This window comes from Chelonia mydas, chromosome 15, assembly GCF_015237465.2.
Source record: "Chelonia mydas isolate rCheMyd1 chromosome 15, rCheMyd1.pri.v2, whole genome shotgun sequence".
Classification (NCBI taxonomy): Eukaryota; Metazoa; Chordata; order Testudines; family Cheloniidae; genus Chelonia; species Chelonia mydas.
The window spans coordinates 13409151-13435856 of record NC_057856.1 but is presented as its reverse complement, the minus strand read 5'-3'; the positions used below and the strand labels follow the sequence as shown (position 1 = coordinate 13435856).

The 26706-nt window shown below is 41.5% G+C and overlaps 1 protein-coding gene across 5 annotated transcripts; it reads left to right on the top strand.

Moving 5' to 3' along the window:
* Positions 1-1821: 1821 nt before the first annotated feature.
* On the top strand, positions 1822-19621 carry LOC102947242 (solute carrier family 2, facilitated glucose transporter member 11-like). Of its 5 annotated transcripts, none has more exons than XM_043529735.1 (12): positions 1822-1924; positions 5573-5671; positions 8316-8476; positions 10405-10529; positions 11018-11147; positions 11753-11901; positions 12424-12611; positions 13493-13603; positions 16016-16117; positions 18041-18116; positions 18799-18896; positions 19308-19621. In XM_043529735.1, exons 1-12 carry the CDS (start codon positions 1901-1903, stop codon positions 19512-19514), a joined length of 1470 nt encoding a protein of 489 aa, XP_043385670.1. In that variant the 5' UTR covers positions 1822-1900; the 3' UTR covers positions 19515-19621. The 5 variants fall into 5 exon arrangements, with proteins under 5 accessions (XP_043385670.1, XP_043385669.1, XP_007063829.3 ...); XM_043529734.1 differs by having other exon boundaries at positions 18799-18926; XM_007063767.3 differs by lacking the exon at positions 5573-5671 and having other exon boundaries at positions 18799-18926.
* Positions 19622-26706: the final 7085 nt, after the last annotated feature.

Here is a 26706-nt window from a genome sequence, read left to right as displayed (position 1 = left end):
GCATGTCAGCCAGGTACACAGGAAACAGCTGCTCCCCGTTAAAGCTCCAGGAACTTTTGAATTTTCATTTCCTGTTTGATCAGCGTGGAGATCTTGCCAGCACAGCTGATCATGGAGACTCAAGGCCACAAATGCAGTAGATTTTCAAAGATATTTAGGCACCTGAAGATGCAGTTAGTTGCGTAGTGGAATTTTCAAAAGCAACTACGTGCCTAACTCCTTTTAAAAGCTGGCTCCAGCTGCCTACCTGCATCTTTAAATGCCTTTGTAAATCTGTCCTCAAGTCTATGCATTTTGGACCCACTCCTGTGAAGTGCTAAACACTTCTGAGGATAGGGCTCCTGGAATGCAGTGAAATCATCTGTCTGAAGAGTTTCCTTCAGTCTGCATTGCATTTCCTGGTATGACACAGCAATTTTACACAGAGTAAGATCCTCTTATGTGTCTCCATACACCATGCAATGTGACTTACCTGATCCCAGCTATTCATTCAGTCTGCCTGCCTTTTCATCTACTTCCCTTCTCTATGTGAATTTGATCAGCAAGTGGAGAAATGCTCTCTGTAACATTAACACAACCACCAGCTAGAATGGATTTTGGAGCATAGGTTAAGTGACTGCTCAAAAACCTGAATCAATGCCATGCAAGAGGGAGAAACTATGCAATTTCCACAAATTTCTTGTGCTTGATCAAATGGGTTATACACGCATACAAGATATAGTGACAACTTATAAAATGTAAATACTACATGGCAGGGGAGGGATAGTGATCACAGCATCAGATTTGGAATAATTATACTTACTGGAACCATTGGTTTAAATCTTAGCAGGATAAACTCAGCCCTTCATTCTTCTTAGGAAGATAAACTGAGTATCATGATGAGGTCCTAAAAACCAAATTCCTGTCTTTGCTGCGTAGACATTAAATATATCTCAGCACTCTTTGCAAGAATAAGGTTTGCCCCAATTTCTTGGCTAGTATTTCCCCTACCTCTGCCATTGTGCAATGTGTGTGCGCACCAGTTATCCTTCTAGATATCATCTGCCACTCTAGAGATTGCTGCCTGCCGGTATGTCCAGCGCAGTACAGAATATAAAGGAAGACAAAGGCCTTGCCATAAGGAGTTTACAACCAAAATAAATAGTTTAGATTGAATACAAACAGTGTCTGGGCAGATGTAGGTCAATGTTTTTAAAAATAACATTTCTTTCTGGGCTTTCATACTGAAGACAGAGATCATCCAGTCTTTAAGGAGAGGGAAGAAGCTCAGAGCGTAAGGGGAAGTGTGGGAGAAGATATGAGTGAAACATTTAGATGAAGTTTGGGAGGAGCACACACAACATGAAGAAGAGGACGAGAAAATGAAAGCAAAGATGAAGGAAGCTGTGCAGGGTCTTAAAAGTGAGGTAAGAAGTTTGAAGGCTGAAAACAACAACAAAAGAACTTAGGTCTGAGGATGGTGTTAAACTGTTTAAACATTTCATCAGCCTTAAAATGAATGAGTTACTATCAGAGCAATGTCTCATATATCAGAGAATCAGAGTAGGTTACAATAACCGAAACACCGTTTAGCTTTGATGTCTGAACTAGCTGCCTGCTTCCCATCCCAGGTCCGCAAGAGCCCTCCTGATATAGGGGGAGGAAAAATCTCTGTGTGTTTTGGACTGGGCTTGACATATCTGTTTCTTGAAATATTTAATCCAATAGGTCTAAACCCTGTCCAATGACTAAAAACAACATAATTCACTGAAAACGTAGAAAGTAAAAATTTAACTTCAGTCCCATGATCCCAGCTCCTCATTACTTAAGTAACATGCCTGGGTGAAAAAGCTTAGAAAGCAGATCACCCATCTGACAGGGACCTGCCAGTGATTCCGAACAGCCGAGCTTTCAGTAGGAAATGGCCAGCTACCTGTCAGACCTGGTGAGTTCCCTGTTTTTTTTTTTTATCACATCAGATATTAATAATAGGAAGGATCTGTCTTCCACTTCCTACCCACCACTGCCAATGCCGGAGAAGGTATTGTACATTTTCATTAAACAATCTTTAAAACAGTGTGATATAGTTATAAAGACTACAACAAGGGGATACTGAATGGTCTATTTGGTAGCGATTCCGATGGACAGAGAAAAAAAACAATTTTGGGTGCAATACCCCTTTAACAAAACTAGGGAGGCACTACTGGTAAAGGAGGATTACCTCGAGGTGCTGGGACAGTTGGAAGCACAGCAAGGGAGGAAGAAGAAATACAGCAGAACGGGTTTGTGGGGAGACACTTGTGCCTTTGCTTCCGCTCTGAGGGGCTCAGGAGGAGGCAACATTGCCTAAAAATATACAAGTATAAATGAGAGAAAGCTGTTTGCAGGCCTGCGAGGTGATGTGGGAAAGCAGGAAAAAACAAGCCCCATGAACAGTACAGAGATTTGAACTGGTGTGTGAAAATCCATCTCAAAATGCATTAGCACCTATATGAGGACATTCTTCCTCCTCATTGAGAGAGGGGGAACTTCCCCAATAATAAATATTAATAAAATAATAAGATAGACACAAAAAACCCATCACATTTATTATAGAGTCTCATTATTTTCATAACAATCTCATGGGGTTTTTTAAAGCTCTGTTTTGTAAACTTTTGAAGTCCCATGATTAGCAATGCTGACGTAATAAGGGTTATAGAAAAATAGAACCATAGGGTTAGAAGGGACCACAAGGGTGATCTAGTCTAACCCTCTGCCAAGATCCAGGATTTGTTGTGTCTAAACCATCCATGACAGATGGCTCCAGCCTCCTTTTGAAAACCTTCCGTGAAGAAGCTTCCACAACCTCCCTAGGCAGTCCGTTCCATTGTCCTACTGTTCTTACAGCTAGGAAGTTTTTCCTGAGATTTAATCTAAATCTGCTATGCTGTAGTTTGAACCCATTGCCTCTTGTCCTGCTCTCTGTGGCAAGAGAGAACAACTTTTCTCCATCTTTTTTATGGCAGCCATTCAACCATTTGAAGACCTCTATAATGTCTTCCCTTAATATCTTTTTTTCCCAAATAAACATACCAAGTTCCCTCAGCCTTTGCTCATATGGCTTGCACTCCATCCCTTCAATCATCTTTGTCGCTTGCCTCTGGATCCTTTCCAGTTTCTCTACACTTTTCTATGCATTGGTGACCAAAATTGGACTCCAGCTGAGAACTAATCAGTGCTGAGTAGATCAGTACTATCACCTCCCATGACTTCCATGCTATGCTTTGGTTAATGCAATCTAAAACTGCATTTGCTTTTTTTTCTTCTTTTGCTTTTTTTTTTTGCAACAGGATTGAATTGCTCACTCATGTTGAGGTTGTGATCCACCACAACTCCCAGATCCTTCACAGTTATGCTGCTGCCAAGCCAGTTATCCACCATTTTGTATTTGTTCATTTAGTTTTAATTCCTTAAGTGTAGCACCTTACATTTGTCTTTGCTGAATTTCATTGTGTTATCTATAGCCCAGTTCTCCACTTTATCAAGATCTCTCTGAACTTTAGCTCTATACTCCAAAGTGTTGGCAATCCCCCTAACTTTGTGTCATCTGCAAATCTGATCAGTAAGTTCTCTATTCCTACATCCAGGTTATTCATAAAGTAAAGATGTTAAACAACACCACACCCAGAACATATCCTTATGGAATCCCACTTGAGACCTCCCTCCAATCTGACATAATTCCTTTAATAGTTCTCTTTACCTGCAGTTGTTTAACCAATTATGTATCCATTTAATGGTAGTTGAGCCGAGTCCACATTTTTCCAGATTACTTATCAGAATGTAATGTGAGACTGTGTCAAAAGCCTTGCTGAAGTCCAGGTATATTGTATCCACCGCATTCCCCCTATCCACCAAACCAGTTACCCTGTCAAAAAACAAAATCAAGCTGGTTTGCCAAGATTTGTTCTTAGTCAATCCAGGCTGGCTGCTGGTGATCACCCTTCATCCTCCAGGTATTTGCACACTGAATATTTTAGACATTGCTCTAGTAACTTCCCCAGGTATCGAAGTCAGGCTGACTGGTCTCTAGTTCTCCAGTTCCTCCTTTTCCTCCTTTTTAAAGATGGGCCCCACGTTAGCCCTTTCCCAGCTTCCGGGACCTCTCCTGCCATCCATGAGTTTGCAAATATTTGCAGAAATTTCTTCAGCTAATTCCTTCAGTACCTGGGGTTGGATCCTTCCAGGCTGTGTGCAAAATACAATGAGGAGGTGAAATACAAAGGAAACCACATTAAATTTGTCAATAAACATAAAAAATGATGGGAGTTTGTTAGGACACAATATACTTTACTGATCTGGGAAGCACATAATAGTAAATACTAACAATTAGCTCTTACATAGTACTACTCATCCATAGAGCTAAAAAAAAAGGTGACCCTAGTCAAGTGAGTTTAAGGAACGAGTGAAACCGTCAGTTAAAAGAAAGATAGTTAGATTTTCAGAATGAAAAAAATGCTGTCTGTGTTGTCTCTCATTGTGTGTGTGCAGAGAAAGACAGAGAGTTATAGTTCTAATTGTTAAAGTTATAGTTAGTTTACAGTTCTCTCAGCTCTGTGGTTGCATTGGGATGGCCAACAGAAGAAGGAGCACTTCTTTATTGTCTCCAGGTTGTTCCAGGAGCAAAGAGAGAGCATAGCATGGCCAACGGTCCTTCCCAAAGTATTTGGCAGAATGAAAACAAACTCGCCTGGGGTGTCAGGGTTCTCTCATGGCCCAGAGGCAGTGACAATCCGAAGACTAGCAATTCTCTCAGGCCATGTCTATACTAGCGAGCTTACAGTGGCACAGCTGTACTGATGCAGCTGCAGCACTGTAAGATTGCTCAAGTAGCCGTTCTATGTTGATGGCCAAGAGCTCTCCTGTTGACATAAAAAAAAACACCCCAATGATAGGGGGTAGCTATGTCGGCAGGAGAAGCTCTCCCACCAACATAGCACTGTGCACACTACCACTTATGCCGGCGAAACTTCTGTCACTCAGGAATGTGTTTTTTTCACACCCCTGAGCAACGTAAGTTTTGCCAACATAAGTGGAAGTGTAGACATGGCCTCAGTGTAGTAAGCCTAATATGAAAAAACCTTCTTTACCCTGAAATATTGTTTTGACAAAGGTGGTAAAGAATAAAAGTTCTCCCTTTGTAGAAATAAAACAGGTAACATGGGATAAGAGGGGATGACATGCCGCAGTTTCACACACCCCAGTATCATTAATAGGCATTTGGACAGATATTTACATGTTCATTGACACATTGTCAGTTCTATCATCCTGAATGCAATGGTCCTTCCCATGTAGTGAATAGTAGTGGGTCTGTCTTTGTCTTGTCTCTTTAGATTAGGAGACTCCAAGCGAATGTTGGTTCTCTCTGACCACTTGGCTGGGATGGGGGGCATCTTTGAATGGTCGATAACACCCTTTTGGGCTGGAACCTTGCAAACTGTGAAAAGGTTTCAATAGCTAGAAGTGTCTGCAGTGAATAAGATGTTCTGGAAAGGGAGAGCTGTAGATACATGGATCTCACCATACACTGAGTGTGTGTTTTATTGTCTTTTTGTAGATTCAGTATCGGAGGCTATTTCAAATGATGCTTGTGTTGGGAATTGGTGGAAACCTCTTACCAGGTTTTCACCTTTCTGTGATCAACTACCCTTCCGTGGTAAGCAAAGTCTTAATCAAAGACACCTCTTTGGTTGAATGTGCATGGGGCTGGGTCCTAGCTTGAGGAAGCTCCTTGTCCTTCAAATAATTCATTAAGTGTTTCTATTGAGACTGTTCCCAGCTTTTTCCATTCCCATTCTGTACAGAAAGAAAGAGTAAGATGAGAGTCTGGATAAAGGACAGACCTTCACTCCACAGATAGCATTCCAGTAGCGTTTTAAAAGGCTGAGGACATTGGGAAATGAGTACTATGAAGGGGGTTTTTACCCACGAAAGCTTATGCCCAAATAAATCTGTTAGTCTTTAAGGTGCCACCGGACTCCTCGTTGTTTTTGTGGATACAGACTAACACGGCTACCCCTCTGATACTATTCCCTGTGTAGTCTATTGCTGAATTGAGGGATTTAGGAAGAGGATTCTTAGTAAATCCCTCTCTGCTACTGTCTTCTTCATTTTGAAGTATCTTTGTAGTCCCTTAAGTCACACTCCATGGACTGGGTAGTAAGGGTTGTTTGTGAACTATAAACTTGATGAACATAAAGGGTATACATCAAGGTTAAGACGTGGTGCTGGTTCAACCCTCAAAACGTCCTTTGGCCTTCCTCCCATTGTTCCCATCACCTACACTTAAGAACACGGACGTTTAAAAGGAATTGATAACAGGACCCAACATTTGAGGGTGGACATATACACAACATTTTACACGCCAAGTTTCAGTGGATGAGATTGTGCAGTTAATTTGTGCAGTAGCCTTTCCTCTCTCAACACTTGGATTCAAACACGGTTTAGATTATGTGTGAAAACAAGTTTGGTTATTGCATCATACAGTCATAAAAAAAATGGCACAATTTGCTGCAGTCTTTGCTTAAGAGAGAAGCCCTTGACTGTAATAATATTAATTAATTAATAAGACCATCATGTCAAGGAGTAGGTGTACTATCAGAATTTACTGGGGAAGCTCACATACTACTAGTCTTTTGTTTTTGTAAGCAATAAATTCGATCAAAATGTTAATATGGACAAGGGGGATCCAGTGGCCATCATGTACTTAGATTTCCAGAAAGCCTTTGACAAGGTCCCTCACCAAAGGCTCTTATGTAAATTAAGTTGTCATGGGATAAGAGGGAAGATCCTCTCATGGATTGAGAACTGGTTAAAAGACAGGGAACAAAGGGTAGGAATAAATGGTAAATTTTCAGAATGGAGAGGGGTAACTAGCGGTGTTCCCCAAGGGTCAGTCCTAGGACCAATCCTATTCAACCTATTCATAAATGATCTGGAGAAAGGGGTAAACAGTGAGGTGGCAAAGTTTGCAGATGATACTAAACTGCTCAAGATAGTTAAGACCAAAGCAGACTGTGAAGAACTTCAAAAAGATCTCACCAAACTAAGTGATTGGGCAACAAAATGGCAAATGAAATTTAATGTGGACAAATGTAAAGTAATGTACATTGGAAAAAATAACCCCAACTATACATACAATATGATGGGGGCTAATTTAGCTACAACTAATCAGGAGAAAGATCTTGGAGTCATCGTGGATAGATCTCTGAAGACGTCCACGCAGTGTGCAGCAGCAGTCAAAAAAGTAAACGGGATGTTAGGAATCATTATAAAATGGATAGAGAATAAGATGGAGAATATTTTATTGCCCTTATATAAATCCATGGTATGCCCACATCTTGAATACTGTGTACAGATGTGGTCCCCTCATCTCAAAAAAGATATACCGGCATGAGAAAAGGTTCAGAAAAGGGCAACTAAAACGAGTAGGGGTTTAGAACGGGTCCCATGTGAGGAGAGATTAAAGAGGCTAGGATTTTTTAGCTTGGAAAAGAGGAGACTAAGGGAGGATATGACAGAGGTATATAAAATCATGAGTGGTGTGGAGAAAGTGAATAAGGAAAAGTTATTTACTTGTTCCCATAACATAAGAACTAGGGGCCACCAAATGAAATTAATGGACAGCAGGTTTAAAACAAATAAAAGGAAGTTCTTCTTCACTCAGCGCACAGCCAACCTGTGGAACTCCTTGCCTGAGGAGGTTGTGAAGGCTGGGACTATAACAGGGTTTAAAAGAGAACTGGATAAATTCATGGAGGTTAAGTCCATTAATGGCTATTAGCCAGGATGGGTAAGGAATGGTGTCCCTAGCCTCTGTTTGGCAGGAGAGAGATCACTTGATCATTAACTGTTAAGTTCACTCCCTCTGGGGCACCTGGCATTGGCCATTGTCGGTAGACGGGATACTGGGCTGGATGGACGTTTGGTCTGACCCAGTAGGGCCAGTCTTAGGTTCTTAATTAAAAACAATAAACAGCATTTCTGACATCACCACTTAATTCTACTGCAGATGTGTATAATACCACCAGTTTTTAGCACCACCCCATTATTCCCCCACTGTGAAATTAATATATAGCAATTCAAAACTGATTTTCAGAGATACAGATTGGTAATAACAAGAAATGTGGGTATGTGGGCTTTTCCTAAACTTTTATTTGCAAGTAAGTCTCATGTTGTCATTCTTTAAATAGTAACTATTGGTTGAAACCAAAGCCAGCTTTAAATATAATGAAGTATGATTGTGAATAATGCTTTGGAGTTATAATTACTGTTAATGCAAATCCCCTTTTCCTTCTCAGCACATTAAGAGGTTTATCAACAAAACCTGGCTGGAGCGATATGGCTCTCCTCTCCATCAGGAGACCATCACATTGCTGTGGTCCCTCATTGTGTCTATCTACTGTGTAGGGGGACTACTGGGGTGTCTGTGTAGTGGATACCTGTTTGTGAAATATGGAAAGTACGTATCTTTTCTGAACAGCTCACTAATGAAGAATTGTATTAGTTAATTTAACGCTGAAAAACATTTTACTGAAAAGGGAACAAAATTATTTTTAAATAAACAAAAAACAAAAAACTGTTTTAAGTTCCTACATCATTAAAGGCTAAAACTTGGTCTCATTCAAGTCAGTTGCAAAACTACAAGGGACTAGGACTGAGCGCTTATGGAATATAAAATAAATTCACCCGTTTTTCACCAGCTTCAGTCAGTGTGAAGCAGGGTGCAGGACCCCCAGCAGTCTAAAGTCCATGGAGAGGTTACAGCTGCACAACTCTTCTCTCACTGAGAAGAGTGTGTGGCCAGGGCAGTCAGGAGATGAATTAATTTAGTTCCTCCCTGTTGCAGTCTCCACAGGCAAAACAACTAGAGAGCCTCTTGTGGAAAGTGAAGGTGCCTCCCTTGGTAGAACCCCTGAGAGGAAACAGACTTAAAATTACAAAGATAGAGACGGATATAGATACACACAAACAAAATATTTGAAAATAATTTCCCCATTTACTTACCTACCAGGGCTAAATTCATGATTCTTTATTCCTTGCAATAGTAAATATACCAGCTGCAGACCCCTTTCAAAAAACCAAAGATGCGCCCAATAGTATCCCCTTCTCAGCTTTTGGTCCACTTCACACACTCACACTATATGCTTCCACTCAACCTTTCCTCCACCTGCTGGTCCCCTCTCCAACCAACTCCCTTGAACACACACCTCCACTTGCCCCTCCCCAACCTATCTTTTCCGCCACTATCCTAGATCTAGCTCTACTTTCAGCTGCCAGAAAGTCTCTATAAAATCCAGACCAAGTTGCCCTACCCAATCTCCAAGCCTTCAGAACACAAAGTTTTCAAGTGTCCTTAAACAAGAACACAGAGTTCCGAAGGTTAACAAGCTGTCTCATCCCTTAAAGATACATAAGCACATTTCCACTATGGTTGATTGGATATACAATTTCTTTCCAACAGGCAGGGAGGAGGGGCTAAACATTATTTTAATATCTGTCCAATAGAATTGCCACTGAAACACTCTTTCTTGGGAGAAATATAGGATAGTGAATGTGGGAATTCTTAAAGCACTCTGCTGATGAAAGTGAAAAAAACAGACTATTATAAGAATAAATAATCATATGTAAATTAGACTGATACAAATACACAATTGTTACTGTTTCCTTATTGTTCTTTTCATAATTATGTATTAATCATTTCATAATTATTCAATGTAACACGTAAACATATATCTTTTCACTGAAATTTTATTTGAGCTCCATTCTCAGGAGATTCTCTAGTACGCAAATATTTATTTCCTGGGGCAACAGCTGTAAAATATTGCCCACGGGTAAAAAGATATTTTCTGAGGTTGTGATAGATTGCCTGAAGCAGAAGGCTTTTTGTTTTTAATTGCTTGGGTACTTTAAAAAAACCTTTCAAGTTCTTACTTCTGTGAATATATTTGGTGCTTCAGAAAATGTAAACAAAGCTCACTCCTCTTCTGCTGCCCCAAAGAGAGAATGAAACTAATTCTCCCTTGTTTAATATGGCTGTTTAATTTGGCTTTTACAAAGCTGACTTTTTCCTTCTATGTTTTGGGGTAGGTGCAATATTTTTGATGGGATATAGGATCCTAGAAAGGGAGCAATGAATACTGTTTAACTATTTTCTCTCAGCAGTTCTCTCTTCAGGAATCCACTATAACCTCAGTGGAGTGCTCCCCTTTGGTGTCTCTCATGTCACTACCCAACAGAAATTGCTACACCCCAAAGCATTGGTTTTTAAGAACAGCCATGGCTTGGTCTGTACATTCACTGGATAACAGGAGTCTATTTGTTCAAAGTGACAGAGGAGATGTTTATGGGAAAACCTGATTCACATCTGTATTTCATTTGCTGCTACAGAAAGAAATGTCTGTTGTGCAACAATATGCTCATAATGGTAGCTGCCTTGCACATGGGCTTCAGTAAGACTGCCAAGTCTTTTGAGATGATTCTGATTGGACGCTTCCTCTATGGCATCAGTGCAGGTAGGACCTCCCACTACTGTATGTACACAAGTTATTCTCTTGGGAGAACATAGGGACCACTCCCTCTCAGAGCTCCTCAGGGAGCACAGCACTCCAGGTAGAGCAGGAAGGTTTAGAGAGGAGGTGGGGGCCAGGCCACACCCAGCATCAGAGGAAGCAAGCTGCATACATCTATAGGATGGTGCAGCTCAAGCAGTTCTCCTGCATATTAAGCCAGCTGGGGCTGGACTGTGCAATAATAAAATATAGCAAATCACCGTCTACTTCCACAAGGATTCAACTGAAAAAAAAATTTGGGAACGGGAATAGTGATTTATTAAATGTTTTGTTCTAGAAGATGTAATTTTCTAGTTTGATGACTTATTGCAGATAATACTTAAACAATTCAAAAAAGGAGAGTGCTACAGTTTGGCAGAATGTGATTTGAAAAAAAACCATAATTTTTCTCTCTATAAATATAACTTTCCTATTTCTTCTCCTCATTCAAGGTGTATGTTTGAATGCACATAGTCAATACCTAGGAGAAATTTCACCGAAGAAGCTGCGTGGATTTGCTAACACCAATGCTCTTGTGTTTTTGACACTAGGAAAAGTTTTAGGGCAAATTATGGGATTAAGGTACTGTCTATTTTACATACTTACATGGCCTCATCACCCCAGTATGTGAGCACACCACAATCTTTAATATACTTATCCTCACAATGCATCTGTGTCAGAGCACAGAATCAAACACTTGTCTCCCAAGTCCTAGGCTACTACCTTTCTCCAGGCAGAATATATGCACTTATCTCGGGACCACGCAGTCTAAATATTTTTTCTTTTCGTCCATTTTTCCCATTGTCTGTGCATAGTGTGTCAGTTTCTCTACTTATCACACAAAAAAGAAGTTGCTAAAGTTACTATCGTTGTAACTCACGAAGACTGAGGATCTGAATTCTTCGGTCTTATGTAGAATTGCAGCATTGGTCTCAATAGCAGTTACATGGATTAACAAACGCCACTGAATTTTTATTTTTTAATAATGGGGAAAACCTCAGAACAAACTATAGAACTAAGGCACTTACTTAGCTATTTTCCTTTCAAGTTGTCCAAATTTTCTTTCAATTTATCCTCTCCATTTCCATCTGCATATAGCGTTTGTTGGTCCACTTTTTCCTCCAGAAAACAAAGTTATTTTATTTTATTTTATTAAACCATAAATATATTTTATATGTTCTCTACAGAGTGTTTTTAGGAACCGAATCCTTGTGGCCTTTGCTGTTGGCCATATGTGGAATTGCAGCATTTGTCCAGCTGGTCTCTTTGCCATTCTTCCCTGAGTCCCCACCCTACCTTTTGATGCAAAAGGAAGACACTGAAGGTTGTTTGAAAGGTAAAATGGGACAAGCTCTTCTCCAAATCTCTGATTTATTATATTGATAGCCATTGAAGGGGTCAGCCTGTTAGAGGGAACCGAGTTTCCCATCACCCACCAATGATCTTTCTTAAGAATTCTAATCAACAAGGATCTTGTACTGATATTGGTGTAGATCTAAATTAGTGTAGACAAAAATTACTAATTTGTAGTTATTCAAGATCACCCTCTAAAATATTACTGTATTACACAAAACAAGAGACAGACAACTACCAGCTAATAGCAATGTGTAATATAGTGTGTTCCATTAAGCCATATCTGATTGATGTCGTCAATCAGTGACTGATGGATCAATAGATGGACTGAATTATGAATGATTACTGAATGATTAATGAATAATCTAATCACTAATTCATTAGCCAATTGAATGATGGAGATGAGTGGCTGGATCAGCTGATGGATAGGTCTGCCAGGCACTACAATGTTATAAATAAAAAACAATGGTACTAATAATTATGCTTGGCTATTTTTCCTCCATAGCCATGAAGGAGCTCTGGGGTGAAGGGGATCATCAAGCAGAGTTTGATGACATGATGAAGGAGAAGGCAGCAATGAAAAGCATCAAAACCATGAGTGTCCTGGAAGTGATGAAAGAACCAGCCTTGCGTTGGCAGTTGTATATATTGATTCTCCTTATGATGAGCCTACAGCTGTGTGGCTTGAGTGCAGTTGAGTATTCCTCAATTCCAACCTCAGAACTGTTATTAGGTAGCACGGAGAACATTACAGAGCCACAGTTCCTACTTGTTACTTCCTCTTGATCCTCTTTTCTCCTCCTCATAGAGAGTTCACTGCAGCAAGTCAAGTGGTAACATTCACTGGCGTTAACACTACCAGGCTTCTCGGCACTCTAAAGTGAACACATGCCTGTGTATACAATAGGTCCAGCACAGTGGATGTTAATGTTCCCTGAAAGGGTATTGTCCCATTGATTTCCTTTCTGTTCTCACGAGAAGCTCTTTCTCTAGGACAGATGGCTGTACAAGCTCACTCTCTCCGTCTAGGACCTTGAGAACTCTTTGTACAGATTTGGGTCTCAGTTAAGTTCCTGTCTGCTAGTAGCAGATGCGTATTGCCATCTACCCTTCATTCTGTGTGGTATCAAGGGATCTCCTTCTACCAGCTCTGCCAAACCAGACAGCAAGGGCCCTAAGAACGTTTCTCTTTCTCATCTCCCCCACCCAGTACCATTCCTCTTCTCCCCGCTCCAACCAGCTCCTTCTCCCAGTTCCCTTATTTATTCCCTCCTTTCTCCTAACACAATGCTTCTTTCAGTTCCATTCTTTTCTTGACCCCCAAAACCCTTTCATTAATCCCTAATAGACCCTCGAATTTCAGATTTCAAACAGCTGCCTCAGCTCCTCTTGCTTTGAAATAGAAATCCAAATAGAATCCAGGCCCCTCTGTTTCCTCTCCCGACCCCCAATAAAAACCCACGTGGTGATATTGTACTGGTGAAGGATTGAGATCTGAATGCTGCTGCACAAGCACACCTCACATACCTTGATTACACTTCACTGTTAAAATTCCTTTTCACTGCATTTTCCAGATCTACTTTTATACCTTTGAAGTGTTCCGCGCAGCCAGGTTGGATGAAGACCTTATTCCATATATAGCATTAGGAGTTGGGATCTGTGAATTCTTCTCTAACATCCTGTGTGTAAGTCAGACCTGACTTGGGTTTGGAGGGTGAAGGGAAATGTGTTTTGAGCCAGTTCCTTCTTAAAACGAACTGCTCTTTCGATACATGAACTGAAGAATCTTTTTGTGTGACCACTACCCCACCATATGAAACTGTGAAAGACAACATAAACCCTGCAACAGGAAGGGGCTAAGGAGTTTCTCCAGGCTGAAGTGGCCCCACCTCACCACACCTGCGAGTCATTTTGAGACTTGGAAGAGAAGTTTAAGATGGGGGAAGCTCTGCTCAGGGCATGTCCACACTACAGTGGCACAGCTACATCACTGCAGCTGTGCTGCTATAGAGCCACAATGTAGATGCTTCCTACATCGACAGAAGTTCTTCCGTCAATGTAGTTAATCCATCCCTCCGAGAGATGGTAGCTAGGCCAACAGAAGAATTTGTCCATTGAACTAGCAGTGTCTACACCGGGAGTTAGGTTGACCTAACTACAGCACTCAGGGCACACAATTTTTCAAAGCCCTGAGCAACATAGCTAGGTCGATTTAATTTTTAAGTGTAGACCAGACCTCATTGGTGGGCAGCTCTGAGAAGAGCAGAGTGTTGAGCTTCCTAGCTCCCAGGGAGAGTCCTGGCAGAGACCAGAATCTACACCCTTGCCTAAAAGAATGCCCAAGTCCGCAGAGTCAAAGGGGGCTGTAATCTATCTATTCTGCTGGCGAACCAGCAGACGTTGAGCTACATTACAGCCTGCCCAAGGGCCTTCTGAAGGAAGAGAGGCCAGTGGCCAAATGGGATTGTCTGTATATTTCCTTTTCCTTTGTTTTCTTTGCTGCTCCTAAGTTGTTTGTTTGTTCCCTGGGACTTTGAAAGGGGTAAGCATCCAGACAACTTGGCTGGAGGGCTGAGAATCCATCTCCTTCAGAATGCTAATGAGTGCCTGAACCCGGAGAAACGGATACAATTCTGTCAACATCCCAATGGGGTGCTGGTGAAAGACTAGAAGCCTGACACCTCCCCATTACCCCTCAGATTACTTCCCATTTTTTTGCGGGGGTGGGGGGGTGGGGTGGGAGGGGGTGGTCATGGTCCACAATTTCTTTTAAAAATCAAGACTTATGGTTATTTTTAAAAGGAGTTTACGTCATGCTCCCATTGATAATAATGTTTATATACAGGTAATAGCTGTGTGAGAGATCAGATATAGCAGAAGAAGTGGGAAAGGCAGAGGGGAAAAATGCCACTTTATGTCAAGATAGTGGCAGACTGCAGCAGCTACGTGAAATGGTTGATTCACTTTTGAAAATCAGACTTTCAGGGTGCAATTTTATACATAACACCCAGAAAATCTATGTGATGGTCCGTCAGGTATAGAGGCTGTCTGCAACCTTGGGATATAACCTCATGGTAACTCATTAACTAAATAGGGTGTAGGGGAGTCATTCCTTGAATGGGAAATCTCTGGGAAAATGTCACAGTGCTGCAGAAAGTGATGGGGGACACTCAGAGTCAGAGCGGATCAAATGGCACAGCAGGGTGCTAGTGACGCACTGCACTGTTGGAGATATGCTGCCATCCTCTAAATAAGATGCAACATGGAACCCCTGAACAGCTGTGGGACTAAAATCCCTATAATATTTTTTTGCAAGGGAAAGGATGTTAACTGTGGTATTCACTCTGCCGACCAGAGTTTCTCTGAAATTAGAGTAGCCACAGAACTTCAGCCTCCAATCTGCTTCACCCATCTTCGCATAGATCCTTGGGATCCATTGACAACCATGGCCATAATATAATATTTTCACCTTTATCAATGATACGAGGGAAGGAACTAACACAGCTGAGAGAGAACCTTATAAAACTTATGATTTGTCATTTTTGTTTTCGAACACACGTAAAAAGAGGCACGCATGTCTATTTCAGGAGACTTTTCAGTGAAGACCATTACAATTGCTATAGCGGAGATGCACACGCCAGATTCAGACTCTGCATGGGATACTAAATCAAGGCTACAGATAGCTGGCATATTAACATCTAATTAAATAGATGGGACCACAAATAACGTAGAATAATATCCCCATGGCTCTAAATGAAATACATTCAAATGGAAGAGTGTGACTTACTAGTAAAGTGAGGGGCTGAGTGAAGCAGAATCATCCCAGAAATACAGGCTGCCCTTTCTGGCCCCAAAGAGCAGTCTCCATTATAAATGCTGCTCTGAAACGCCCACAGAGTTCATCAGGCTAGCACCTAGCAGTGCTTTGCTTGATCACAGGGCTAACATACGTTTCACAGTTATACCTATTTCTGTATTCTTGAAAGGAACAGGAATGAAGGAGACAGCAAGAGAGAATGAAAGTCAAATTCCCTGGGGGAGTGGAGGTTGGAATTTGCCATGCTTGCAGTAATGTCAATGTGTTTTCTGATCCTCAGAGCTTCATCATTGACCGGTTTGGCAGGCGGATGCTGTTATGGGGTGGTTATGGGTTGATGGCAGGGATGATGGCATTCCTAGTAACAGCTCTCTCACTGCAGGTAAGGAAGCTTTTCTTTTTGAGGGGCCCTGTTCCCACTTCCACAGAAACTGCTGTTTATGTTATTCTCAGATTAAGCCTGGTCCCCATGGTGACATTTGGTGGGAGACCTTAGTTTTGCACTCTAACAAATGTAACCCTTCTGCCTGTCAGAGTTGGCAGCAACAAGGGCCGGGTTCAGTATCTAGGGGTTCCATTCCAATAACACAATGCATAACCGGCTCGAGCCCCCACCCAGTGACCTGGGACAAATATATACCACCCCCGCTGGGCGCCTCCAAGAGGCTATACTTCCCCCTCTCGCAAGCACATAGTCTGAGTGTAGCAAAAAGCCTTGTAATAACAGAGAGAAACAATGTGGCATTATGTTGGGGAAACACCACCAACAGGATTCATAACACAACATATGAGCAAAAACCCACCCCAAGCAAATTGGGGCATGTCCTTTCCCTTTGGTTCTTGAGTCCAGCAACCCAAAATCATCCAAAGTCCCAAAAGTCCAACAACCCAAAAGTCTCTGTCCCTGGTCAGGGCAGCCCCAGAGTTCAAAAGTTTATCTGCGGAGTTTTACCTCCCAACCTGGGTGGAGATGGGGGGGGAGGGTTAAGGGGCACCTTACGTGGTCCAAATCTGATGGCCCCACCTCTCCATGGGGCTCCACTCTGCCAGCCGCCCCATGAGCTGCTCTGCTCCACCAGCCGCTCCGCTCTGCTTGCCATCCCTCAAACTGCTCCACCATATATCTTGAGGCTCCCCCACTACTTAACACAACACTCAGTGATTTCAGCTCTTAGTCAGTTCAGCTCTTTTGTGATTTCAGCTTGTAGTAGGGGAGCCTCAGGGCTGGTGCACCATTAGCCCAAAGTGAATTCAGCTCAGCAGCCTATAATTAGACTCCTAATGGAATCAAAATTAGCTCTGATATTCCACAGTGGAGAGAGGAGGAAGTGCAATTAGCATGTAAGGCCCTCACCAGGGGGCCCATGCCACGAGGTATTAATACCTGTTCCCAGCCTCTCTCCATTCACAGAGTTTTGGAACCCATGTCCCTTGCCTGGCGAGTCCCTCCATCATAACAAAAGGCCAAGTACAGTTCCACTGTCCTTGATTCCCATAATCAGGGTAATAACAATGTATTCTTCCTGCCCCAATAACAGAGACACTGGGTATCCCACAGCAGCCAAAGTGGGGACCATTTGGGTAGCTATGGCCTCATTCTAGGCGTGGTGGGTGTGCCTATGCAAATGAGATCAGCCCCTGAAGTTCTTTTCCACAACTTGCCACACCTCACCACCAGATGTCAGGGTTGAGCTCATCCTGACTCTGCTTACACAAATGCAGGGCTGAATGTTACATGAATACTCATGGCTCCTTCTATGAGGCCTTCATCCTCGTCCTCACCTGGAGGGGCCTCTGTACCGCCTCCTCCTAAACCAGCACTATCCGCATTCCAGCTGCCAAGTAACTGTCCCACAAGCAAGGTGCCCTGATTTAGTCTCTCCAACCTTCTTACTACCTAACCCCTCACACACCAGTCTCCAGTGGGTGTATCTTGCCTTGCTGTTGTCAAAATCTTTGCAATGATCATTCCTGCTGTCTCCTTTCTCATTCAGCAGCACCTCTCACACTCCTCTCCACTTACATGTGGCTGTGACAGCTGCCCAGTGATCATCTAAGCTGCTGAAAATCTTTTTCCCCCAGTGCAAACCATCCACACTCTTTTAAGCTCCTGAATCTCTTTTGTCCCTTCCCTCAGCTGCTAAACTCTCCTCCGTCCCACCCCTTGATACAAGTGATTTTACTCCCCATATATAAAGCAGACTCTTGGCAATCACTAAACCAGATAGTAGAAAGTAATGATAGTAGAAAGTTATTCTACCACCATATTAATTCCCCCTTTCTCTCCTCATTGCTTTCTGTCTAGAATCAGTTCTCCTGGATGGCCTCCTGCAGTGTTATTCTCATATTCTTGTTCATTATCGCCTATGGAATTGGACCATGTGAGTACATCAACTTAGGTGATGATGGGAAATCTATGGACCACACTATATGAACACATTAATATGGATGGGTATTTGGAAATGGAACTAGACTTTGTAAATACATCTTCATAGAGAAGGGAGTGAAGCAGAATCCTACAACATCCTCAACTCACAAGTAAAACCCCAGCTCCATTCAGGATTGTTAACTGATGGGATGTTCAGTTCCTTCTCTTAGCATCCCTTTATCCTTTCTTAATTTCAGTCTGAATCAGATACAATGGCAATGCCAGAACCAGCTTACAACTCCCTGCTAGGGTTTTGGTCCTCACTTGGGACCAAAGCTAATTCTAGGTCCCTGACAAATGGCTATGTTTTGTTATTGGAACCTTAGGTATAAAATATCAGCCTTGTAGGTCACTGATTTTTATTCGGGTTTTCATATCATAGCCATAGCCACGGTGTATGAGTGCCTTGACAACCTGTCTTCTTACTAGCCCCCATTAGAAGCAGGAACTCTGCACATATGCCAGGAGGTGGGCATAAATTCTCACTCTTTGGGGTTCTGCTTGACCAGATATTGCTCCTAAATATGAATTGTATGAATTTGCATTTTTTCATTTTGGGGAAAAGAGGTGACCAAAGTTCCTAGGGGAAAACCCCACATAAATTTCTTTACTACTTTTTCACATTGCTTCTTCAGCTGGGGCAGTCACAACTGTCCTGATGGAAATCTTCAACCAGTCAGCCCGATCATCTGCCTTTGTGATTGCTGGGACCATTGGCTGGATGGGCCTCATGGTAATTGGGATGATATTCCCCTTCACTGTGGTAATTCAATTTGGATTTCTTCTTCAATGCTCCCAATTTAAACCACCTTTTATGGCCGTCCTAGGCAGCAAGGCATAGCAAGTACATTACAATGCCATGTAGGCGATCAATGTTCTGAACCCATCTCAAAGTCCCTGTTCTGCAGAGGCCTGCTGTGTAGCAGAGGTGGCATACGTAGTCTTGAGGTGAAGGGTGCGAGCTGGCCCGATCGTCAACCACCCTCTGCTGTCTTATACATACATTAAAAATGTAAAGAAACATTTCTTCTTTAGACTGAATTTTTTTCTCATTCCGGAGAAGCAAAGCAACCTTCAAGGATCTAAGAAAGTAAGTGCCAGAAGAGGATTTGTTCATCTTTTTCTCTTTTATTTTTGTCTTCAGGAGGCCCTCGGTCCCTTCTCCTTTCTCATCTTTGTGGGCGTTCTTGTCATCTCAGGGATTTTTTCCTACCTGCTCCTTCCAGAGACAAAGGGGAAGTCGATCATAGAAATCACAGAGATGTTCAGTACAATACATTTTGGGAAGAAACTTTTACTGACTGCAGGGAAAAATTCCCCTGCAGAACACACCTTCTGCACCAAGTTCTGACTGGCCAGCAGAGTCAGATTTCATTGACACAATGCACTGTCAAGATCAAATTGGAAGCTGAATGTACTAACAGACTGTTTTTTAATAAAATCTTATTTGAAAAATAATTCACACCTATCTCACCTCTTGTTCCTAGTCGTCCCATTTTATATTTGGGTCTTCGTTTTTCATGCTCACAGGCAGTATCTTCACACATGGTGCCCATCTCCTAATACAACTCTATATCAGGAGGGTTTTAGTAATTAACAAAGACACTTCCCAGAACTGGAAGGTATGAGCACTCAGGCATAACTAAACTGGTCAGTTTTATTGCAAGTCCCCTTCCACTGCAACCATTGCAAAGAAATGGGACTTAAAAGTATGTGTGTTAATTAGTCTAATTAATTTCTATATAGTAAAGAGGGAGAGGACAAACCATAAAATCCTGTATTTGACCAAAAAGACATGGAAGTCGGGTATCTTGACTTTGGGATAGTTCCATAAGAGATACATTTTCCTCCCTCTCCTACCTGCAGCATCTCCAATAAAAATGGGCACAATTCTCATAAATCTTTGCTTAGTAGTTATCTTTGTACCTTCACATATAACAAAAGTTTATTCCCATATTTACTGTAATAAAATGATATATGTATTCCAGAAATGATGCCTTTTAACATGATGCTGGGTATGATTCTCTCCAGATCTATGGAGTCATTTGTCTCCCATAGCCCAATCTGAAGATATTGGAAAAGAAAGTGAGTGTACATGGATTTCACTTTGGAATTTATTTTGGATATTTACTAAAAACTTGGGCTGTTGATTAATGGCAGTTAACTCATGCGATTAACTAGAAAAAATTAATCACGATTAAAAAATTAATTGTGATTAATTGCACTGTTAAACAATAGAATACCAATGGAAATTTATTAAGTATTTTTGGATGTTTTTCTACATTTTCAAATAAATTGATTTCTATTACAACACAGAATACAAAGTGTACAGTGCTCACTTTATATTATTTTTTATTACAAATATTTGCACTGTAAAAATGATAAACAAAGAAATGGTATTTTTCAGTTCACCTCATACAAGTACTGTAGTGCAATCTCTTTATCATGAAAGTGTAACTTACAAATGTAGATTTTTTTTGTTATATAACTGCACTCAAAAACTAAACAAACAATGTAAAACTTTAGAACTATAAACTATAAGTCCACTCAGTCCTACTTCTCGTTCAGCCAATCGCTAAGACAAACAAGTTTGTTTACATTTACAGGAGATACTGCTGCCTGCTTCTTATATACAATGTCACCTGAAAGTGAGAACAGGTGTTCGGATGGCACTTTTGTAGCTGGTGTTGCAAGGTATTTACATGCAGGATATGCTAAACATTTGTATGCCCCTTCATGCTTCGGCCACCATTCCAGAGGACATACTTCCATGCTGATGATGCTCGTTAAAAAAATAATGCATTAATTAAATTTGAGACTGAACTTCTTGTTGGCAAACTGTAGGTCTCCTGTTCTGTTTTACCTGCATTCTGCCATATAATTCATGTTATAGAGTCTCGGATGATGACCCAGCACATGTTTGTTTTAGGAACACTTTCACAGCAGATTTGACAAAAACACAAAGAAGGTACCAGTGTGAGATTTCTAAAAATAGCTACAGCACTCGACCCATGATTTTAAGAATCTGAAGTGCTGTCCAAAATCTGAGAGGGATGAGGTGTGGAACATGCTTTCAGAAGTCTTAAAAGAGCAACACTCAGATGCAGAAACTACAGAACCCGAACCACAAAAAAAAAAATCAACCTTCTGCTGGAGGCATCTGACTCAGATGATGAAAATGAACATGCGTCTGTCTGCTCTGCTTTAGATCATTATCAGGCAGAACCCATTGTCAGCATGGACGCATGTCCTCTTCAGTGGTGGTTGAAGCATGAAGGGACATATGAATCTTTAGCACATCTGGCATGTAAATATCATGTGACACCGGCTACAACAGTATCATGCAAACACCTGTTCTCACTTTCAGGTGACACTGTAAACAAAAAGCGGGCAGCATTATCTCCTTCAAATTGCAACCAAACTTGTTTGTCTGAGTGACTGACTGAACAAGAAGTAGGACTGAGTGGACTTGTAGGCTCTAAAGTTTTACATTGTTTTATTTTTGAATTCAGTTATTTTTTGTACATAATTCTACATTTGTAAGTTCAACTTTCATGATAAAGAGATTGCACTACAGTACTTGTATGAGGTGAATTGAAAAATACTATTGTTTTTTTACAGTGCAAATATCTGTAATAAAAAATAAATATAAAGTGAACACTGTACACTTTATATTCTGGGTTGTAATTGAAATCAATATATTTGAAAATGTAGAAAACATCCAAATATATTTAAATAAATGGTATTCTATTATTGTTTAACAGTGTGATTAATCATGATTAATGTTTTTAATCACTTGACAGCTCTACTAAAACCATAAATTGCTGGCCACTAAATAATTACCAAAACTGTAAAATAAACCTAATAATGTTTCAAAATAAACTTTAGTGACTCAGGCCTGTCCCCAAAAGAATATTTTTCAGAGTGAGGTCTGTGGGCAAGGAAAAAAGACGTTTAAAAATTGAATGGTACAATTAACGTTTTTCAGTAGAAATTCTTGTTTTTAAAACTCATACTACCAAATCCCTGATTGACAATCACTCGATTTAAACTCCAATAAGCTGGACTACAGTAATGAGGTTTGTACGTACGGCAGGCTTTTGTCTCTGTTCCACTATAACTACACCGCAAAACACGCCACTGAGGCAGCAAATCATCAGGGTGAGAGTGGATTCAGATTCAATTCATGATTTATTATTTCAGAAAGTGAAAAGCAGCAATAGAGCCCAGAGGAACAGGGGAGGGACATGCACCGTAAAAAGTATAACAATAAGCCCAGTTACATGCTGGATTTCTTGAGGGCTAGGTACAAAAATCACGTCTGTATGGTCAGGATGCAGCAAAAATATCAGCCTCAGGATTCACCTTCTCCCCAGTTAGTAGGCACTGAATGTCATGGTATGACACAGCAGGTTTATGCTGAGTCAGAACCTGTCATGCGCCTCCTGCAGATGACTTACCTGATCCCAGTTACTTATTTCATGCTCCTGACTTTTTACCTACTTCTCTTACACAGGGAAATGTTCTGTGTAACATTAACAGAATTACCAATTAAAATGGATTTTGAAGCATAGGTTAAGGGCCCGATCCAACTCCTGTTAAAGTCAATGGAAAGATTCTCATTGAGGCCAACGAGAATCTATCACTGACTTTAACGTGAGATGGACTGATCCCTGAGGGATCATATACTCCGGTCAATTTCATGGCAAAAGGAAAAGCTGTACGTTTGATTTTTTAATGTTTAATCAAATGTATTAGCAGCAGCACCCATATGTTCCCTATGCAGTTGCACAGGGTCCTGCACATCTTCTGCTACACACTCAATCCCTCAGGTGTAGTGCCCCAATCACACCACCAGCCTACCGGCTATTTCTGGCAGCTGGGTACCTGCACCCTTCCTCTCCTAGAGGTCTGTAAAACTGCACCAGTGGCAGACCCAGAGTTTGAATGACTACCAAACCCACACATCTGGTAGAGGAATGTGGAGGTGATGATGAGATCTCTTCACACGTGGCAAAGAAGCTGTGTGGGACCCTACACATCTTTCTTCATAAGGATCCTCACAAATATAGAGCCTGTAGCCATCTGTATCATAGATGAAATATAAATACTACTATGAAATATTGGACAATTTTTATACTAAAAATATATTTTATGAGTCATTATATCTAAAACATTAAGAGACGTTGCTAATGTATTTTCCTTAACTTTGTAAATAATTTTGAATTGCTGTTGGCAATAACTAATTGTAAACCTGAACTAGCTCTGTTCCCTCACCAGAACTTTTTTCCCCTCCATTACATTTGCACATTGGTTTGTCATGGTAGGGCTGCCCACTGGCACGGAGAGTTTTTGATTTTGAACAACATTTTCAAGGAACTACATGGACTTTGTGAAATAATATGCAAGGAGAAAAAGGTAGATACAATTTTGAGCCTGGCATCTGAAATTGTCACCTGGAGAAACGTTACAATACCGTGTAACTACGGAGAACAGATTTCTCATCTAAAGGAGAACTTGTTGGGTTTTGATAATGTTACATAAAAAGGAATAGGTCTTGGATGGCCTTTGTTCGAGTCTGCAAGGGAGGAGGAGGGGGCAAGAAGCCTCCCCTACCCCGCTCAGTTCCTCCCATAGGACCAGCTACAGTCTTCCTCTTTGCTCTCCTAAGCACAAGGTCTCCTAATGTGGCTGCTAGAGAGGAGCAGTTCCACATCACAACACTCAGGCGGTGGCTCAAGTCTGGTCTACACCTAAAACTTAGGTTGATTTAGCTACACCAATCAGGGATGTGAAAAAAAAAATCACACCCCTGTGAGACATCGTTAAACTGACATAAGACCCGTTGTAGACACTGCCAGGTCAATAGAAGAATTCTTCTGTCAACCTACCTACCACCTCTTGAAGGAATGGATTTACTACAGGGATGGAAATACCCCTTTTGTTGGTGTAGCAAGTGTCTATATTCCAGCGCTACAGTGGCATAACTGCAGCTCTGCTGCTTTGCCCCGTAGCACTGGTAGTGTAGTCATACAACAGAAAGACAAACTAGAGCCCAAAGTGTATAGGAAAAGTCTTATTACCAGTTAGTATTATACCATAACAATGATTTTCACTATCAAAAATTATATCACAAATTGTGCATTCATCACCATGATACAAAAAAAAAAAAAATTTAGAAAGTTTTTGAAATATCCCAAACTTGTAAATGAAAGGAAATTGTTTAAAATCTCAAGCCAATAAAATAACAGCTATTTTAATAATAACAGATATCTGCTACTCTGAAACCCGATATTTTTAAGAGTTTCTAAATCTACACGCTCCTGCACACCAGTAAAGAGTTAACGTTGTTGGCAGGAAACAGAGAAGTGGAAAAATCTCCAACCACTTCAAATCACTATAACATCTAACTGGTACTATGGCATTCCAATAAACCAGCCATCACTGTTTGAGTACATAACATATGTCAGTGGCTCTCAACCTTTCCAAAACTACTGTACCCCTTTCAGGAGTCTGCTTTGTCTTTGTCCAAACTTTCACCTCACCTAAAAACTACTTGCTTACAAAATCAGACATAAAAATACACAAGGGTCACAGCCACACTAGTACTGAAAAACTGCTGACTTTCTTATTTTTACCATGCAATTATAAAATAAATCAAATGGAATATAAAAGTGTACTTACATTTCAGTGTAGAGCATATAGAGCAGTATAAATATGTCATTGTCTCTATGAAATTTTAGTTTATACCGTCTTTGCTAGTGCTTTCTATGTAGCCCATTTTAAAACTAGGCAAATATCTAGATAAGTTGATGTATCACCCCTGGAAGAGCTCTGTGCACCCCCAAGGGTACATGTACCCCTGGCTGAGAACAACTGATATATGTAAGAAGGGATTTAAGCAGTTACCCAAGTAACTGAAATTTTGCTATTAACATGTACTTGTTTCTCATTATTGCTTTTGACTCATAGGTATTTGCAGTAAACCCTTCCAAAAACAAGTGAATTCTGTATTTGGTTGGCTAGATCCTTAGCAATAGGACTACACAGTGAAGATTAGTTGCAGGGGCCAAGGTGATGTAAAGGCCAACTTTGCCTCCACCAATCCTAGACATGCTCTAGGCAGAGAAAGTCCCCGGGCATAAGTTAGACCACCTGAAGGCTTCCAGGGGCTGACACAGCAGTCAGGGATCAACCAAACACAAGAGAGTCCCAAACTTGCCCTTTCCCCCCAAACCATGCCTCTTACACAGGCTGCGGGAAGAGGAAGTGGTGTAGAACAGCGGTTCTCAAACTGTGGGTCGGGACCCCAAAATGGGTTGCAACCCCATTTTAATGGGGTCACCAGGGCTGGCTTAGACTTGCTAGGACTCAGGGCTGAAGCCTGAGCCCCACTGCAGAGGGCTGAAGCCAAGGCCCAAGGGATTCAACCCTGGGCGGCGGGCTCAGGTTACAGGCCCTCTGGCTGGGGCTGAAGCCCTTGGACTTCAGCTTTAACCCCTACCCCGCGCAGGGCAATGGGAATCAGGCGGACTCAGGCTTTGGTCCCACCTCCTGGGGTTGTGTAGTCATTTTTGTTGTCAGAAGGGGGTTGTGGTGCAATGAAGTTTGAGAACACCTGGTGTAGAAGACTTTACTCTGGCAGTAGCTCATGAGAGGATCCTCTGACACTAGGATGACCTTCCCATGGTTGGATACAGTGGTTTTAGGGCTGTTCTGTGCCTGCAGTGTAGAGCAAAGGAGCAGACAGCCCAGTGTGACAAATTGGGGAAATGTCTGTATCATTTCTTATTAATATTAATTGTTTATGACCCTGTTTCTCTGTTCAAACCGGAATTGTTACCCCCTGAATGTGTAATCAAATCAAAGGAGGCTGCACAAGGGGGGCTGTTTAGGAATTCACGAAGGGTAAATAATGATACAGATAAAAGAGCCCCTAACGTACCCACTTCAAAGGAGTTAAGATAACAACAGCTGGGACATCAACTGGAGGAAGAATCTACCTGGCTGGCACAATCCCAGTAAGGATGTGTTTCTCTTCCCAAGGCTAGGGCTGAGATCAAATGACCTACAGGGGTTAAAAAGGTGCCCTGGCAGAAAGGGTAGTGGGGGAACGGTCATCTCAGCTAGAAGCTGATAAAGGGACACAGAGTCAGCATACAACAAGGCTGACACCCAAGACAGAGTGGGCTCAGCAAGAGTCTTCAGCAGAGAGTCATCAGCAAGCAAGCTGTAAATTGTCCCGTCTTCTCTGGGCACCAAGGCTACGTCATATCTACCTAGGGGCTTGAGGAGAAAGCCAAGCGCAGGCAAGAGAATGTGTGTAGATATCTTTGCTATTGTTGACTCTATTTCTCTAAGCTCTGTGTATAATTTGGGTAAAATATACCATACTTTATTTTGGAGAAACTGCTTTAGTGTCACTGCATGCTATTCCTGACCACAGGCTCCCAAAAGAGAACTCCTGCAGGGTCCAAGCCATGCTGGACCTACTACGTAACACAATTGGCAACCAGAAACCCAGGCAGAGAGTGGCTGGATTG

Bases quoted from the DNA above. Each gene is read 5' to 3' on its own strand.
- LOC102947242 (XM_043529734.1), top strand. From the start codon at position 1,901: ATGGCCAGCTACCTGTCAGACCTG. The intron at 1,925-5,572 runs GTGAGTTCCCTG...GTCTTTTTGTAG, and splicing joins CCAGCTACCTGTCAGACCTG to ATTCAGTATCGGAGGCTATT. The intron at 18,117-18,798 runs GTGAGTACATCA...TTGCTTCTTCAG, and splicing joins CGCCTATGGAATTGGACCAT to CTGGGGCAGTCACAACTGTC.